The sequence below is a fragment of the Atractosteus spatula genome, chromosome 13, assembly GCF_055471065.1.
Source record: "Atractosteus spatula isolate fAtrSpa1 chromosome 13, fAtrSpa1.hap1, whole genome shotgun sequence".
Lineage (NCBI taxonomy): Eukaryota > Metazoa > Chordata > Actinopteri > Semionotiformes > Lepisosteidae > Atractosteus > Atractosteus spatula.
The window spans coordinates 752,998-770,795 of NC_142718.1; the positions used below are offsets into that span (position 1 = coordinate 752,998).

The 17,798-nt window shown below is 66.2% G+C and overlaps 1 protein-coding gene across 2 annotated transcripts; it reads right to left on the reverse strand.

The window, feature by feature from the left end:
* Positions 1 to 6,851: 6,851 nt before the first annotated feature.
* On the reverse strand, positions 6,852 to 17,784 carry tcf20 (transcription factor 20). 2 transcript variants are annotated; one of them, XR_016093914.1, is made up of 5 exons: positions 10,459 to 17,784; positions 10,146 to 10,235; positions 9,384 to 9,433; positions 8,594 to 8,691; positions 6,852 to 7,690 (listed from the first exon to the last, which is right to left on the reverse strand). XR_016093914.1 is itself a non-coding variant. In XM_088930805.1 (5 exons), exons 1-4 carry the CDS (start codon positions 17,653 to 17,655, stop codon positions 8,632 to 8,634), a joined length of 7,401 nt encoding a protein of 2,466 aa, XP_088786931.1. In that variant the 5' UTR covers positions 17,656 to 17,784; the 3' UTR covers positions 6,852 to 7,690; positions 8,594 to 8,631. The 2 variants fall into 2 exon arrangements, 1 of the variants encoding a protein (XP_088786931.1); XM_088930805.1 differs by having other exon boundaries at positions 10,142 to 10,235.
* Positions 17,785 to 17,798: the final 14 nt, after the last annotated feature.

A 17,798-nucleotide genomic window follows, 5' to 3' on the forward strand; every position in this document is an offset into this window, starting at 1 on the left:
CCAGGGACCCCAGGAGCGCAGGGTACTCCTTTCACCTGCCCCCCCCGGGGACCCCAGGAGCGCAGGGTACTCCTTTCACCTGCCCCCCCCGGGGACCCCAGGAGCGCAGGGTACTCCTTTCACCTGCCCCCCACAGGGACCCCAGGAGCGCAGGGTACTCCTTTCACCTGCCCGCCCCCCCCCGGGGACCCCAGGAGCGCAGGGTACTCCTTTCACCTGCCCGCCCCCCCCCGGGGACCCCAGGAGCGCAGGGTACTCCTTTCACCTGTCCCCCCTGGGGACCCCAGGAGCGCAGGGTACTCCTTTCACCTGCCCCCCCCGGGGACCCCAGGAGCGCAGGGTACTCCTTTCACCTGCCCCCCCCCAGGGACCCCAGGAGCGCAGGGTACTCCTTTCACCTGCCCGCCCCCCCCCAGGGACCCCAGGAGCGCAGGGTACTCCTTTCACCTGCCCCCCCCCCCCCAGGGACCCCAGGAGCGCAGGGTACTCTTTTCACCTGTCCCCCCCGGGGACCCCAGGAGCGCAGGGTACTCCTTTCACCTGCCCCCCCCAGGGACCCCAGGAGCGCAGAGTACTCCTTTCACCTGTCCCCCCCAGGGACCCCAGGAGCGCAGGGTACTCCTTTCACCTGCCCCCCACAGGGACCCCAGGAGCGCAGGGTACTCCTTTCACCTGCCCCCCCCAGGGACCCCAGGAGCGCAGGGTACTCCTTTCACCTGTCCCCCCCGGGGACCCCAGGAGCGCAGGGTACTCCTTTCACCTGCCCGCCCCCCCCAGGGACCCCAGGAGCGCAGGGTACTCCTTTCACCTGCCCCCCCCAGGGATCCCAGGAGCGCAGGGTACTCCTTTCACCTGCCCCCCCCAGGGACCCCAGGAGCACAGGGTACTCCTTTCACCTGCCCCCCCCGGGGACCCCAGGAGCGCAGGGTACTCCTTTCACCTGCCCCCCACAGGGACCCCAGGAGCGCAGGGTACTCCTTTCACCTGCCCCCCCCGGGGACCCCAGGAGCGCAGGGTACTCCTTTCACCTGCCCGCCCCCCCCCGGGGACCCCAGGAGCGCAGGGTACTCCTTTCACCTGCCCCCCCCGGGGACCCCAGGAGCGCAGGGTACTCCTTTCACCTGCCTCCCCCGGGGACCCCAGGAGCACAGGGTACTCCTTTCACCTGCCCCCCCCAGGGACCCCAGGAGCGCAGGGTACTCCTTTCACCTGCCCCCCACAGGGACCCCAGGAGCGCAGGGTACTCCTTTCACCTGCCCCCCCCGGGGACCCCAGGAGCGCAGGGTACTCCTTTCACCTGCCCGCCCCCCCCCGGGGACCCCAGGAGCGCAGGGTACTCCTTTCACCTGCCCCCCCCGGGGACCCCAGGAGCGCAGGGTACTCCTTTCACCTGCCTCCCCCGGGGACCCCAGGAGCGCAGGGTACTCCTTTCACCTGTCCCCCCACAGGGACCCCAGGAGCGCAGGGTACTCCTTTCACCTGTCCCCCCACAGGGACCCCAGGAGCGCAGGGTACTCCTTTCACCTGCCCCCCCCCGGGGACCCCAGGAGCGCAGGGTACTCCTTTCACCTGCCCCCCCCCGGGGACCCCAGGAGCACTGCGTACTCCTTTCACCTGTCCCCCCCAGGGACCCCAGGAGCGCAGGGTACTCCTTTCACCTGCCCCCCACAGGGACCCCAGGAGCGCCGCGCCGGGGGGGCACCAGGCCGACCCTGGAAACCACGTCCGGGAGGGCTGGAAGGAACCCTTGTCCTGGACACCCCTAAAGCGTGTGTGAGGAGCCCACAGCGCCCCCCGTGCGGACAGACGGCGTGACTGTCTCAGGGCAGCTCCTCGTCTAGCACATCCGAGCCGCCGCACGCTGCACGAGCAGGCCAGCTCTCACCTCCTTCCCGTCCGCGCGGCTCCCGCTCGGCGCTTCTCCTCCTTCCCCAGAGCGACTCCCTCGCAGGCGGCTGCCGATCTGAAAATCACATCGCACGATCTCACTACCTGTCGGTGAGACGTCCAGCGGCCCGCGGCAGGCCTCGTCTGAGAGGCTCCTGCCCGACACTGTCCCTCCTCCCGCCTCCCGCCCTATATCTCCCGCTAACGCCACCTGGCTGACAGCTTCCATCAGGGCCTGCGTCTCGTGCCCAGTCAACCGTCCACTCCAGGGCCAGTAAATAAGAGCCCCCCCTCCCCACTGAGCCCAGCAGAGAGAGCAAGAGACAGGAGAGAAGATTTAGGACACTGTACTGTTACTGTAGCCTGATGTCAGAACAGACCATTCTACTGTACTGGGACTGTAGCTCCCAGAGTAACAGACTGGTCTACTGTACTGGGACTGTAGCTCCCAGAGTAACAGACTGGTCTACTGCACTGGGACTGTAGCTCCTATTGTAACAGGACTGTTCTACTGTACTGGGACTGTAGCTCCCAGTGTAACAGACTGGTCTACTGTACTGGGACTGTAGCTCCTATTGTAACAGACCATTCTACTGCACTGGGACTGTAGCTCCCAGTGTAACAGACTGGTCTACTGCACTGGGACTGTAGCCCCCAATGTAACAGACTGTTCTACTGTACTGGGACTGTAGCTCCCAGTGTAACAGACTGGTCTACTGTACTGGGACTGTAGCTCCTATTGTAACAGACTGTTCTACTGTACTGGGACTGTAGCTCCCAGTGTAACAGACCATTCTACTGCACTGGGACTGTAGCTCCCAGTGTAACAGACTGTTCTACTGTACTGGGACTGTAGCTCCCAGTGTAACAGACTGGTCTACTGTACTGGGACTGTAGCTCCTATTGTAACAGACTGGTCTACTGCACTGGGACTGTAGCTCCCAGTGTAACAGACTGGTCTACTGTACTGGGACTGTAGCTCCCCTGTCCCTCTCTCAGCCCCTCTGCCTGACTCCTTGGCTGGCTCTGCTGCTCTGTCCTGGCCAGCTGTATTTCTCCCTGTTAGCCTCTGCCTTTCTGTCACTAATGTCAATACTGCTCTGGGCTCTGGACAGGGCAGGTAATTGCCTTCTTCAGAGAGCGAGAGAGGCACTACATCACCAGCCCGGGACACCGCGAGGGGGGGGCATCCTTCATTCCAGAGCCGGGACACCGCGGGGAGGAAGAGCAGGAGCAGGGGCAGGAGCGAGAGGAGGAAGCAGCTCTGCGGTAGAAGGGGGCAGCCAGGCTGGACCCCCCCAGCGTCTCCAGCGCTCGACCGCCGTCTCCACTCTAAGGCTTTTCACTGCAGTAGAAATCTCTCAAGAATCTCGTGACAGCTTTTCACCGACATTCATTTCTTACTGCAAGCCTGAAACGCCCATACCCTGTCCTCTCTGTAGCCAGTAAAGCCGGGAGCACCAGACTGGGGCATCTTTCTCACTTCCTGCTGGGGGAAGGAGACTGTGACCCGCAGGACAGCGGTCACGACTCCCAGTGCACAGCAGTCTGATCCCCTCCAGGGTTTACAGTGCTGTCAGTCAGACTCCCAGTGCGCAGCAGTCTGATCCCCTCCAGGGTTTACAGTGCTGTCAGTCAGACTCCCAGTGCGCAGCGGTCTGATCCACTCCAGGTGTGACAGTGCTGTCAGTCAGACTCCCAGTGCGCAGCAGTCTGATCCACTCCAGGGTTTACAGTGCTGTCAGTCAGACTCCCAGTGCGCAGCAGTCTGATCCACTCCAGGTGTGACAGTGCTGTCAGTCAGACTCCCAGTGCGCAGCAGTCTGATCCACTCCAGGGTTTACAGTGCTGTCAGTCAGACTCCCAGTGCGCAGCAGTCTGATCCACTCCAGGGTTTACAGTGCTGTCAGACTCCCAGTGCGCAGCAGTCTGATCCACTCCAGGTGTGACAGTGCTGTCAGTCAGACTCCTAGTGCACAGCAGTCTGATCCCCTCCAGGGTTTACAGTGCTGTCAGTCAGACTCCCAGTGCGCAGCAGTCTGATCCACTCCAGGTGTGACAGTGCTGTCAGTCAGACTCCCAGTGCACAGCAGTCTGATCACCTCCAGGGTTTACAGTGCTGTCAGTCAGACTCCCAGTGCGCAGCAGTCTGATCCACTCCAGGGTTTACAGTGCTGTCAGTCAGACTCCCAGTGCGCAGCGGTCTGATCCACTCCAGGTGTGACAGTGCTGTCAGTCAGACTCCCAGTGCGCAGCAGTCTGATCCACTCCAGGGTTTACAGTGCTGTCAGTCAGACTCCCAGTGTGCAGCAGTCTGATCCACTCCAGGTGTGACAGTGCTGTCAGTCAGACTCCCAGCGCGCAGCAGTCTGATCCGCTCCAGGGTTTACAGTGCTGTCAGTCAGACTCCCAGTGCGCAGCAGTCTGATCCACTCCAGGTGTGACAGTGCTGTCAGTCAGACTCCCAGTGCGCAGCAGTCTGATCCACTCCAGGTGTGACAGTGCTGTCAGTCAGACTCCCAGTGCGCAGCAGTCTGATCCACTCCAGGTTTCACTACCTGCTGCACTCTCTTGTACAGAAGCAAGTCCAGGTTCTGGTTTCCAGCTCTTTCACATATTTCTAAGAGCTGTCCCACTAACCTGAAGTGCAGACACTTTGTTTTCCTGCTTCATCGTGAACCCTGACACGGGAGTCCGACAGCCTCTCTGCACCTCTCCCAGACGCCCGCTCAGCCCGACTGAGCCCTGCACAGCCCCTGAATAACAGCCTGAGCGCAGGGCAGGCAGAATGGGCCGCTGCTCCTGACTGATTCATGGCCCGTCTGAGCGCTGCAGAGGGCTTTATGTCTGAGAATAAAGGTTTACTGCCTCTGATTTACACACTACCGGGAGACTGGGCGAGGGCTGTGATTAGTAAAGGAACGAACTCTGGGGTGGCGAGAGGACATTCACGACATCGTTTTTAAAATACTACTTAAAAATCAAGCAGTGGGATTTCACAACATATAGCGTCATCTTTCTCCTGCGACTCCAAAGCTTCTGAGTAAGCTGGCTGGTACTGCTGCTCGCGCTGCTCAGAATCACCAGCCTGGAGAGATTTTAACCTCAAGAGTTACAAGGCAGGGAGAGAGACGACTGGTCTACTGGACTGGGACTGTAGCTCCCAGTGTAACAGACTGGTCTACTGGACTGGGACTGTAGCTCCTATTGTAACAGACTGGTCTGCTGTACTGGGACTGTAGCTCCTATTGTAACAGGACTGGTCTACTGTACTGGAACTGTAGCCCCTATTGTAACTGACTGGTCTACTGTACTGGGACTGTAGCTCCTATTGTAACAGACTGTTCTTCTGTACTGGGACTGTAGCTCCCAGTGTAACAGGACTGTTCTACTGTACTGGGACTGTAGCTCCAATTGTAACAGACTGGTCTACTGGACTGGGACTGTAGCTCCCACTGTAACAGACTGGTCTACTGGACTGGGACTGTAGCTCCCAGTGTAACAGACTGTTCTACTGTACTGGGACTGTAGCTCCCAGTGTAACAGAGTGTTCTACTGTACTGGGACTGTAGCTCCTATTGTAACAGACTGGTCTACTGTACTGGGACTGTAGCTCCCAGTGTAACAGACTGGTCTACTGTACTGGGACTGGAGCTCCCAGTGTAACAGACTGGTCTACTGTTCTGGGACTGGAGCTCCTATTGTAACAGACTGGTCTACTGTACTGGGACTGTAGCTCCTATTGTAACAGACTGGTCTACTGCACTGGGACTGTAGCCCCCAGTGTAACAGACTGGTCTACTGTACTGGGACTGGAGCTCCAAACAATACACAGTATGTGACCCATAAGAAATCTGTGAACCCCCTTCTGGATATACTTCAGAGAAACAAACATATATGCGATCTGAGTGCGCTCTAATCGCAGAGCGTGTAAACTAATTTTACACCTTGCAGGAAGCGGATCCGGCCGCAGCCGATCGGACCTGCGGGTACCTGCCGGACCTGCAGCTCCCCCGTCCTGCTCCCGGGCTCCTGCTGCGGCCGCGGAGGCTCTCCCGAACCGGGCCAGACGCCTGCCTGCCTGCCTGCCTGCCGTGTGGGCCCGGACTCCGGCTCTGAGAAACACCTCCGCGTCGCCGCCGCTCCTCCCTCCCTCAGCGGCAGGGCTCCTGCGTTACTAGCTCAGCCGAGAGCGGCGGCCGGTCCCGCCCGGTCCCGCCCGGTGCCTCTGCCGGGTGTCCCGCGCTCCGAGCGGCCGAGACGGGTTAACGGCCGCCCGGCGCGAGCGCGGCAGGATGTGACGACACGACAGCGGCGGCGGCGGCTCGAGCCCTCCTACCGTTTAAAAAAATCAGGACGCGACGCACTCGGCCGTCACCATGGCAGCGACGCACGGCGCGGATTCAGCGTCGACGTTCACGTTCTTACCGTGGTAAACTGCAGCAGCAGCCCCCTGCCAGAACAGGGGGCTCTTCTGTACACAGAGAGGGGTGGGAGGAGGGAACAAGCTGCCCAGCCAGCTTGTTGAAGCGTATACCCTGTCTTCTCTCCAGACAAAGCTGGATGAGCTCCTGCAGTCAGGACAGGAGGCTCTGCTGTACACAGAGAGGGGTGGGAGTGTGGAACAGGCTGAGAGGAGTGAGACAGTGAGGAAACAGACTCACACTGGGAGAGAGGAGGAGTGAGGCGTGCAGACTCGCGCTGGGAGAGTGAGGAGGAGTGAGACAGGGGGACAGACTCGCGCTGGGAGAGTGAGGAGGAGTGAGACGGGGGACAGACTCGCGCTGGGAGAGCGAGGAGGAGTGAGGCGTGCAGACAGAGGGAGAGGAAGCGTGGGGGACCGGCGCAGACACACACACACAGCACAGCGCCGAGGCTCAGAGAGGCTCAGCGAGGCCCGCTGGCAGCAGAGGCTGAGGCTGAGGCTCGTCCGAGAGGCAGGGACTCCAGGAGCCGCTGGGCTTGACTTGGAAATCGAATCCTTTTTATTTTTTTAACAAACCCCCCTCCCCAGTAAATAAACTGCACCTCCAGCCCGGACCCTCCACAGAGACAAACTACAATTACAGCCTCCTCCCAACAGCACCTCCACTTTCAAAACTGAGTAAATGCGTTTGCGTTTTTTAAAATGTTCTGAAAAACTTTTTTCTTTTTTTTTTAATTCCACGTGAAGGAGTCCAGTTTTTCTTCGTTTCGTTGTTGTTCTGTGTGTGTTGCTCGAGTCTTTAAGGTCGTGGACGTCCGTCGGTCTGTCTCCTCTGTCCGTCCATTAGGATCTGCTGGTCAATACTGCAAATGAACGGAAAAAAATATACCCCACTCCCCCCCGACCCCCCCATCCCCATCCCCAAAATACTTCTCATGGTAACAGCTTCCGTCTCCAAGGCAGCAACGTCTCCAAGGCAACCCCCTCCCCTGCCCCCCTCCATTCCATGCAATGTCATCAGCCCCCGTCCCAGGGAGGGTGTGATGTCACTGACGCTCCAAAAAAATGGGACTTGAGTAGAAAACAACCGTGACGATAACAACTCTGTAAAAACGCAGAAATGCCCCCCCGCCCCTGGTCCGACCCCCCTCTGCTGGTTTGGAAATTTCAGTCTCTTCTGCTCCGAGAAAACAGAGTCCTCCCCCCCCGCCGGCCGCCCCCACGAGGAAGAGCAGCGGCGAAGGTGGCGCGTGTGTCTGTGGTGGTGTGTCTCTCCAGCCCCACCAGGCGGGGCCCGGGGTCCGTCCGGCGGGTCGGTCAGATCGCAGGGCGCGTCTCCCCCCTCTGCGCCGCGCCCGCCCCCTGGGCCGCGGCCACCTGCCGGGGAGAGGCGCCTGTGAGCGACGAGGGACACGTGCCTGTCAGCGTGTGTGAGTGTGTGTGTGTGTGTGTGTGTGTGTGTGTGTCACTCACCCGTCCTGATGTCAGCGTGTGTGTGTGTGTGTCACTCACCCGTCCTGATGTCAGCGTGTGTGTGTGTGTGTGTGTGTGTGTGTCACTCACCCGTCCTGATGTCAGCGTGTGTGTGTGTGTGTGTGTGTGTGTGTGTGTGTGTGTCACTCACCCGTCCTGATGTCAGCGTGTGTGTGTGTGTGTCACTCACCCGTCCCGATGTCAGTGTGTGTGTGTGTGTCACTCACCCGTCCTGATGTCAGTGTGTGTGTGTGTGTCACTCACCCGTCCTGATGTCAGTGTGTGTGTGTGTGTGTCACTCACCCGTCCTGATGTCAGTGTGTGTGTGTGTGTGTCACTCACCCGTCCTGATGTCAGTGTGTGTGTGTGTCACTCACCTGTCCTGATGTCAGTGTGTGTGTGTGTGTGTGTGTGTCACTCACCTGTCCTGATGTCAGTGTGTGTGTGTGTGTGTGTCACTCACCTGTCCTGATGTCAGTGTGTGTGTGTGTGTGTGTGTGTGTGTGTCACTCACCTGTCCCGATGTCAGTGTGTGTGTGTGTGTGTGTGTGTGTGTCACTCACCTGTCCCGATGTCTGTGTGTGTGTGTGTCACTCACCTGTCCTGATGTCAGCGTGTGTGTCACTCACCTGTCCTGATGTCTGTGTGTGTGTGTGTGTGTGTGTGTGTGTGTGTGTGTGTGTGTCACTCACCTGTCCTGATGTCAGCGTGTGTGTCACTCACCTGTCCTGATGTCAATGTGTGCGTGTGTCACTCACCTGTCCTGATGTCAGCGTGTGCGTGTGCGTGTGCGTGTGTGTCACTCACCTGTCCTGATGTCAGCGTGTGTGTGTGGGACCGCTCCCTCAGCCTCTCTCTGACTGCTCTGGGCAAGCTGCTTTACTGTGCTTGCCCTGCTGTGGAAACTACAGAGGACAGAGACAAGGGAAAGTGTCAGTCAGTTCACATCTACAGCAGCGAAACACACAGACGGCTGACGACAGCACTGAGCTCAGGCCCCAGGTCAGCCACTGGACTTCACTCCGACTGCTCCAGGAACACACCCAGCTGCAGCAGCACAAAGCATCACCCTTATAAAACAATAATACAACTCTGACTCCAGGTCTAATTATGTACCTTCCTGCCTGCATTGACAATAAGTTTAAATCTAATCCAGTCAGGACATTAACACTGGACTGAGGTTGATGATGAAGGGTGTCAGTGTGGGGCTCTGGGTGACTCTATCCTCTCTCCAGCTCCAGTGTCTAGTCTCTGTCTGTAACCCCACTGTCACCCTGACACAGGACACAGAGGTGCAGACGTGTTGTTACAGACTGAGGGTCTGTTCAGGAGTGGTGATGATGATGAAGGGTGTCAGTGTGGTGCTCTGGGTGACTCTATCCTCTCTCCAGCTCCAGTGTCCAGTCTCTGTCTGTAACCCCACTGTCACCCTGACACAGGACACAGAGGTGCAGACGTGTTGTTACAGACTGAGGGTCTGTTCAGGAGTGATGATGATGATGAAGGGTGTCAGTGTGGGGCTCTGGGTGACTCTATCCTCTCTCCAGCTGCAGCGTCCAGTCTCTGTCTGTAACCCCACTGTCAGCCTGAAACCCACCTTGTGCTTTGGGCATCTCATGGAGAAGTTCTCTTCGTTCAGCGAGCAGTCTGCGCAGAGAGAACAGGGCAGGGGAGGAAATGAGCAGAGAAAAAGAGACTTTAAAAACCGTTCTGACAACTCCTGAACTAGTTAAATAAATTTAACTGCAAACACTTGAAAACACCCCCCCCCCCCCAAAGACCCATTTAGGTTGCGCAAAATATTTTTAAACACCGTCAAGACACGATGACTGCCAGCTCTGCCGTGACGTGTGTGCGAGCGCTGTGTGACCACGCGTCGCCGAGTCTGTGCCGTCTGGGCGGCGGGAGGAAACGAATGATCGATTCCGACGTACTCTTTAAAAACTGCCTGGTGGCCACTGCCGCGCTCCGAGCACTGGGGGCATGTCTAATGAACCAGAGAAACCAGTCTTCCACAGACACAGGCCGGCCCATCGCTGGGACATAAAAGTCACGTCAAGAGAAAGGCAGCGTTTCAGCTACATGGCGCACCAGAGGCAGCCTGGGACAGCAAGGCCTGTTGGCCGAGGAGGCAGTTTGAGGGGCGACCTTCCAGAGCAGCCCCTGAGCTCACAGGAAGCCCCAGAGACGGGCAGAAGGATTCAGATCCCTTCAGTCTTGAAAATGGACCCGGGGGGTCTGCCTCCACCTTGTGAATGGCCCGCAGCATGCTGCACCCTGAGATGAGGCCTCGCGGTGGCCCCGGCGCGCCCCAGGTCCGAAAGCCCCCCCCTCCCACACCTGTTCCGGCCATACCTGCCTCCACTGCGCAGAGATAGTGGTATCGCAGCGTGCAGCCCTTGCTGTAGCAGCCCAGCGTCGAACCCGGGTCCTCGCAGTGCGAGCAGCTCTGCAGAAACACACAGAGAGACGCGCGGCTCAGACAACGTCACGGCTCCCCGCACAGCCCCCAGCCCGGCCCCCGACCGGCCCGCCTGCTGGAGCCCGGAGCCGTCGGACCGCCGCGCGGCAGAAGAGCCGTCTCCCAGGGCGACCTCATCGCTTTCAACTCCCGCGTGGATATTCGGATGCACCCGCCGGCGGCCCCCCCGCCCCCTGCCCCCGGTCCTCACCGCCTCGCGGGCTCCCTCCAGCGCCTCCTGCAGGCCGTACAGCCGCCCGTTCACCAGGAACACGCCGCTGGCCCAGGCGATGCAGGCCTCGTGCACCCACAGCTCCTCGGGGTCGAGGGGCAGCTCGGGCAGGGGCAGGGGCAGGGGCTCGGGCTCGGGGGCCGAGGGCTGGGCGGGGGCAGGGGGCTGGCCCATCTTGCCAAGCTCCTCGCTGGACCGGTGCCGCCTCTTGAAGCGCGGGTGCGAGGTCAGTTTGCGGTGCTCCCGGTTGCTCACGGTGGCGGTGGCGGGGGTGTGGGGTTGCGGCGGGGGCGCCTGCTGCGTGTCGTCTGCCGAGCCCTGCGCCCCGCCTGCCTCCTCTGCGCCCCCCTTGGCGTCTGGCGCCGGCAGCTCCGCGCCGCTGCCGTCCTCGACTTTGACCTCCGCCCCCTCCCCCTCGCCGAGGGAAGAGCCCTCCGAGCCCGGCTCCACTTTGGCAGACACTCCCCCTGCCCTCGGCGGGCCCTGGCTCTGCCGGAGCGGAGGTGGGTTTTTGGGAAGCCGGGCGGCATAATCGGGGGGATAATAGGGCCCGTAGAGGTCCCCCAGATTCTTGTAGTTGGCCCACTTTCGGCACAGGCAGCACAGCAGGAGCCCCACGACTCCTGACTCGGTCACCGGGGGTCCAGGCAGGACGTAGCCCGAAGAGGGGAGCGCTTTGCCCGTCGGGCTGGACTGCAGCGCGGTCTCGGAGGCGCTCGGCTTGGCCCTCGGCTTCTCCCGGGTCTCAGCCGGCTGCTCCCTCTCCCGTTCTCTCTCCCGCCTGGCGCGGGGCAGGCAGTGGAGCTGAGCGCCCTGGCTCGGGGAGGCAAGCGCCGCCAGAGCCCCGCCCGCGGTCCCCGGAGCCCCCCCTCCTCCGAGCCTCCGCCTCTGATCCTCCTCCTCCGCGTTCACGATCGTGCACACGGCCCCCAGCTCCTGGACTCCCCTCTCCACGTGGATGTAGGGCGAAAACACCGGCTTCCTGTGCTCAGGCCACATCCCACTCCTGACGCCTGTGCCGCAGCCTGGGCCGCTCTCCCCGCCAGCCGCTTCGCCGTCCCCAAACGTCTCGGGGTTCCCGGCTTTGCTGGCGGCCCTCCGCCGGCGCCTCCTCTGCCGGACCGCGATGCCCTCGTCTCCCGGCTCCAGGGGCTTCCTCTGCCTCCGGCGGCGCGGCCTGAACTCCGCCTGCTGCGGCCCCTCCGCCAGCGCGCCGCCGCCCTCCTGCTGCTGCTGCTGGGGCGCCGGCGCGAGAGGCACGGCCGGGTCCGCCCCCTTCCTGTGGTTGCCCGTGTTGTTCTGGGGGGGCAGGTAAGCCTGGGGGGCGGCCGGCGCCGAGGGGGGCGCCCCGGGGATCGTCTGGGCCTGGGCCTGGGCCTGGGCCTGGGCCCGCTTCTGCTTGTTGACGCTGCCCACCGGCCGCCCCTTCTTCTTGCCGGAAGGGAAGTAGCCCTTGGGAACCACGCTCTCGGGCGGCTTCGGCTCCTGGGGGCCCGCGGGGCTGGCTGTGGGCGGGGGGGGGTGCGGCCTGCCCAGGGCGTGAGGCTCTCCCAGGCGCTGGTACACGTTCTGGTTCTGGCTCGGCTTGGGCGGCCCGTAAGTCTGGGGACTGCCGGAGAACTCCTCCAGGGCCGGGCCGCCCGCCAGCCCCCCGGCCTCCTGCAGCTTCTGCCTCAGGAGCGCGGCGGCCCCCTGCTCCCCCCGCCGGGACTCCAGCTGCTGGTAGGTGCTGGCGAAGCGCTGTATGTCCGAGAGCGCCGAGGAGCTGGAGGAGCAGGAGGAGGGGGAGGGCGCCGGGCGGGCCAGGGACGGGGGGGGGGGCAGCGACCCCAGCAGAGTGAGGTCCGGCGCCCTGAGCTCTCCTTTCCTGGCCTCGTCCCTCCCGCCGCCGCTGCCACCGCTATCCGCCACCCCCAGCTCCCCGGAGAGGCCTCTCGCCTCCCGGCCTGCCTCGCCCCCCGCTCCGGTCGCGCCCCGTCTCTCGAGGGGCTCCCCGTCTCCGCAGGGGTAGGGCACGGCCGAGGGGGGGGCGGGGCCGGTCTCCTCAGCGCCCCGGTACGACATGATCTCGTCCAGGGAGAGGCCCTGGCCCAGGAAGGGGAGCCCCCCACCGCCGCCCAGGCTGGGGAAACCGGCGCCCCCGCCGCAGCTGTTGCGGGGGCCCTCGGGGGCCGGGGCGGCGGCGCCCTCGTCGCCCCGCAGCGGGGCCGAGCTGTGGTTGGCGGGCGCGGCCTTCTTCACGCCGGGCGAGGTGATCTTCTGCACGATGGCCTCCAGCTTCAGGCCGCGGCCCTTGCGGGGGGGCAGGATCTTGGTCTTGCCCGAGGGGGACGGCGAGCCGGCGTGCGGGGTCGCCAGGGCCGAGCCGGGGCCGCAGAGCTGGGGCCCCTCGGGGCTGGCGGAGAGCGGGTCCGGCTCCTGCCCCGGGTGGGCGTGGAGGCCCGACAGGGGGCCCCTCGGGGCGGGCGGGGGCCGCTCCGGGCCGGGGCTGGGGTAGCCGGCGCAGGGGGGCGGCCGCTGGTTCTGGAGGTGCAGGTGCGAGGCGTCATGGTGCTGCCGCTTGGCGGGGATGGGGGAGATGAAGGAGCGGACGCGGCGGCGCATCATCAGGGGGTTGGCGTCCCCCGCGCTGCCGGCTTTGGGGTGCTGGTGCTGCCCGCCCAGGCCCGGGGCCGCGGGCGAGCCGGCAGAGGCGCCGGCCGACAGGGGGCGGAACAACTGGAGGACCTCCTCCGCGGCCCCCCGCGACGGGGGCGGGGGCTCCAGCTCGGCGTGGCGCTTGGGGGCGGGCGGGTGAGGCGGAGACGCGAGCGCCCCGGATCCCGAGGGAGGGTGGCCCCTCCTGCCCTGGCCGTCCGCGTCGCGGCCCGCCTGCGCCATGCCCCACAGCTTCACCATGTTGTAGTAGCTGCTCTGCTGGGACTGGGGCGGCGGGGCGCCCGGAGACAGCAGGCCGGGCTGGGCCCGCGGGCCCTGGGGGCTCTGGTGCTGGTGCCGGTGCCCTCCGGAGCCAGGTGACATCATGAGAACCGGGTCCTTGTGCCCCGCGGAACGGCTGCCGTGGTGCATCTGGGCGGCCCACTCGCCCCGGCTGTCCACGCCTGGCGCGTGGGGGTACAGCTGGCTCTTGTGGGGCGCTGGCTGGTGGAGGGGGTGGGGCGGGTGGTGGGAATGATGCTGGGAGTGGGGGCTCATCTTGTGGCTCCCCAGGCCCCCTCCTCCTCCCGTGGTCACGGCCTGCTCCAGCCCGAACCCGGGGCCCCCCCCGCCGCTGTCCACACCGGGGAAGTAGCCCGGGTACCGCGAGGAGGAGGAGAGGGAGGAAGAGGAGGAGGTGGGAGGGGGGTGGTGGTGGTGGTGGTGGTGGTGTTGGGGGGGGGGAGGGTAGGCCAGACTGCTGCTGCTCCTCCCGCCGCCGGGGGACAGCGCCCGCAGGACGTCGATGGGGTCCGCCGAGTGCCCTCCTCGGTGGTGGGCCGGGGGTCTCGAGTCCTTCCCCGGGGAGAGGCGGTTCTGATGGTGGGGTTCCCGATCCTGGCCGCCCGTCTTGGAGACGTGTGGGGGCCCCGGCGCAGCGGCCCCGTCGCGGGCCCCCCTCCCGCGGTCCCGGTCCGCGTCCTTCGCCCTGCCTGGCTCCGGCTGTAGTGAGGAGGAGGAGGAGGAGGAGAGCGACTGCTGGATCACCGACGCGCCCGTGGAAGCCTGCGGCCCGGCCCTCTCGCGCTCCGGGGTGGTCCGCCGGGAAGGGGAGACGTCGCAGATGACGGAGCGGCGCTCCGAGCCGGGCCCGGCCAGGGGCTCGGCCTCCTGCAGCAGCAGCTGCTGCACGGCCGACGGGCCCGGCGGCTCCGGCGCCTTGCGCGGCAGCGAGTAGTCGGCCAGGTTGATGTGCTTGGGGCCCGGCGGCTCGGCGCCCTTCTTGTCGGCCCAGCTGTGGCCCCAGGCCGCAGAGGCGGGCCCCGCCGTGTAGTGCTTGCCCCCGGTGGGGGTCGGGGTGGGGGGGTGATCCGGCGGGCTGGCCAGGACGCCCTGCGGGGGGCGCGAGTGGCCAGGGCCGTGCGGGGGTCCCGGCGGGGGGTGCTGGGCGGCGGGGTCGGCGCGGCCGTAGCGCCGGTCCAGGTGGTACCCCTGCAGGACCTCCTGCAGCAGACTGGGGCCCTGCTGCTGGTGCGGAGGGGGGGGCGGCTGCTTGTCCGCACGGGCCCCGGGGCCCTTCCGGCCCCCCCCCGCCGCGGCGTAGTGGGGGAGCGGCTGGTGGTACCCCTGGTAGCCCACCGCCATGGCTCCGGCGGAGCTCCTCGGCCCCATCCCGGAGAGGGGCGCGTCCGGGTAGCCATAGGGACTCTTCTGCGAAGCCGAGAGCCTCCCCACGTTGGCGGCGGGTGCGGTTTTGGGGCCATAATGCAAGGGGTACCCCACACCCCCCTCTCCATTGTGGCTGGTGGTGTCCCCAGGGGGCCCTCGAGTCTCGTCAGACGAGTACATTTTGGGGTCTCCTGCCCATGCCTGGCGGCCCTGAGGTCTTGGGGTGTGAGAGGGGGTCCCCGCGGCGGGCGCGGGCGCAGGCGCAGGCGCGGGCGGCGTGGGCTCCTGGCGGGGCTCAGGCTGCTCGGAGCGAACGGACACGATCACCCCGACTCCCGAGCTCTTCTCCTTCAGGGAGCGGGCCCCGGACACGCTCCTGCGCTCCTCCTGTCCGTACTCCCCTTCCTCCTCCTCGTCCTCCTCGTCGGCGCGGGGCAGGAGCGAGGGGGTCGGCGGGGGGCGGCTGGGGGTCCGCGCACCGGCGCCTCCCTCGGCCGCGCCGCCCTCCTCCTCTTCCTCCGCTTCGTCCTCGTCGTCCTCGGCCCGCGGCTCGCGGGGGTCAGAGGGCGCCGCGGCGGGGGCAGGCTCGTTCGGCTCCGGCTCCTCTCCGGGGGGCACTGAGGCGGGCTCCGGTGCGGGGGGGCTGGAGGAGGGGGGCAGGGGGGCGACAGAGGGCGGCGGGGGGGGCGGGGGCAGGGGCAGGAGCGGGCTGGGGGGCAGCGGGTTCGACAGGGCGGGCGTGGAGGAAGGCGAGGCAGACGAGGAGGAAGAGGAGGGAGAGAGCTGCTGCTGCTGCTGCTGCAGAGCGGGAGGGGGCGCCCCCTGGGCCGGCACCGCCCTTCTGCTGGGCCCCCCGGCGCCCCCCTCCGTGTGGGAGGGCGAGTGCGCGGCGGCCTGGGCCCGCGCGGCGGCGGCCTGGGGGTACCCCGCCGACTCCGAGCCACTGCTGGCCCCACTCAGCTGGCGCAGCCGCTCCTCCGCGCGGGGGCTCCCCAGGGACTGGGGCGACTTGAGCAGCTCGTCCGCCTGGGACCCCCCGTCCGAGTTGGCGGAGGAGCCCCCCCCTCCCCCGGCGCCGCCCCCCTCCGCGGCCCCCGGCCTGCGAGACGCGCCGCGGCGGGGCGGGCCGGCGGCGCTGCTGGCGCCGCTGCAGCTGCTGCCGGAGGAGAGCAGGCCGGGCGGGGGGGGCGGGGGGTAGGGGGGGGGCTCCTTGGCCCGCCGCTGCGGCAGCAGCGTGTCGGACAGCAGCATGTGCTGCACCGTGTTGGGCAGGTTGGCCACCTGCGAGCTCAGGGCGCTGAGGGCGCTCAGGCTGCTCAGGCCCGGGTCGGGCAGCCCGTCCAGCGCCGAGGCCCGGAACGGCGCCGGCGCCTCCTCCCGGCGGGGGAGCGGGCCAGGACCCGGGCCGGTGCTGGGCGTGGGGCTGAGCTGTGGCAGTGGGGCCGGCGGCCGGCCGGGACCCTGGCTGTTCCGGGACGCTCCGGCCGAATTCCCGGCCCCCTCCCCGGCGCCCCCGGCCCCCCCCATCAGCGGCGAGGGGGAGGAGCTGCAGCTGGGGGACGGGACCACCGAGGCGGCCGGGGAGGGGTTGGAAATGGGGCTGAAGTTCTGGTGGAACTGCTGGGGCGGCGGCGCCCCCTGCTGGTGCTGCAGGGGTGACTGGGACGAGGCCTCCTGGGGGGCGAAGGGCGCGACGGAGGAGGAGGAAGAGGAGGAGGAGGAGGAGGCCGCCGCCGCCGCGCCGCTCGGCCCGGCCTGGGGGGGCAGCTTGCCCGGGGCGGGGTAGGACGCCGCCGCCCCCGGGTGCATCTTGCCCAGGCCCTGAGGGTGAGGGGAGGGGTGGGGCAGCGGGCGGTGCGAGTGGGGGAGGGGGTGGGGGTGGTGCTGGGGCGCGGGCTGCGAGAGGTACCCGTACCCCGGGGGGTAGCCCTGCCCCAGGCTGTCGTACTGCCCTGCGGGGGTGGCCGCGCCCCCGGGACCCCCGGACAGGGGGGCAGCCCCGGCGGAGTTGGACGAGGAGGAGGAGGACGAGGAGGAGGAGGAGGAAGAGGCCGAGTTCACCTTCCCGTAGTCGAAGGCGGCGCCGTGGTAGCGCTGCGGGGGCGAGCCGTAGGAGCCGGCAGCCCCCGAGGCCGGAGTAGGGGGGTAGTGGGCGTACTGGGGGCCGAGCCTGTGCCCCGCAAGGTGGTACCCCCCCCTGGGGTGCGGTGGCTGCTGGGAGGAGGAGGAGGAAGAGGAGGAGGGGGGGCCGCCCTGCGGGAGCAGGGGCTGGTGGGACGGGTAGGCCTGCTGGCGCAGGTGCAGCTGGGAGGAGGAGGAAGAGGAGGAGGAGGAGGAGGAGCCGGCCGCGCCCTGCGAGTTGGCCTGCTGCGCCACGCCGTACTGCTGGGAGGGCGAGAAGGCGGCGCCGCTGTAGTCCAGCTGGTAGTGCGACAGCAGCCCGGAGGCCGGGCCCGAGGGCCGGTACTGGGGCCCCAGCGGGTGGCCCTCCAGGGACGGGTAGCCGAAGCCGCCGTAGCCGCCGGCCGCCTGCCCGCGCCGCTGAGCCTCCTTGCTGGCCATGTAGTAGTACTCCGCCACCTCCTTGCGGTAGGAGCTGCTGCCCGCGGCGCCGCTGCCCGGCGGGTACCCCGGCTCCCCGGCGCCGCCGCCGGCCCTGCGGCCCCCGTACCCCGCGTGCAGGCCCATCCCGGGCTGGGGCAGCGCGCCCTGCGGGTGGGGCAGCGGCCCGCCCGCGCCCACGAAGTCCTCCACCAGCCGCGGGGACCCGAGCGCGTCCGGCGGGTAGGAGGGGCCGCCCGCGCCGCCGGCCTGCCCCGCGGGCCCAGGGAAGGCAGGCGCAGGCGCGGAGCCGTCGCGGAACGTCTGCATGCTGGCGCGCCGGCGTCTGCGCGCGGCGGCGCTGTCTGGTCCCTCTGGCGTGACGGGGCGCGCGGCCGTCAGCACATGGCCGCCCGGCCGCCTTCGCTCGCCGCGCCGCGCCGCTCCCACAGGTCACAAGAAGCACAAGACAA

Excerpts from the sequence above, each read along its gene's own strand:
- tcf20 (XM_088930805.1), bottom strand. The coding sequence starts at position 17,655 with ATGCAGACGTTCCGCGACGGCTCCGCGCCTGCGCCTGCCTTCCCTGGG. Across the intron at positions 10,236-10,458 it reads TGGAGGGAGCCCGCGAGGCG|AGCTGCTCGCACTGCGAGGA; the intron begins GTGAGGACCGGG and ends GTGTTTCTGCAG. Across the intron at positions 8,692-9,383 it reads TGAGATGCCCAAAGCACAAG|TTTCCACAGCAGGGCAAGCA; the intron begins GTGGGTTTCAGG and ends TGTCCTCTGTAG.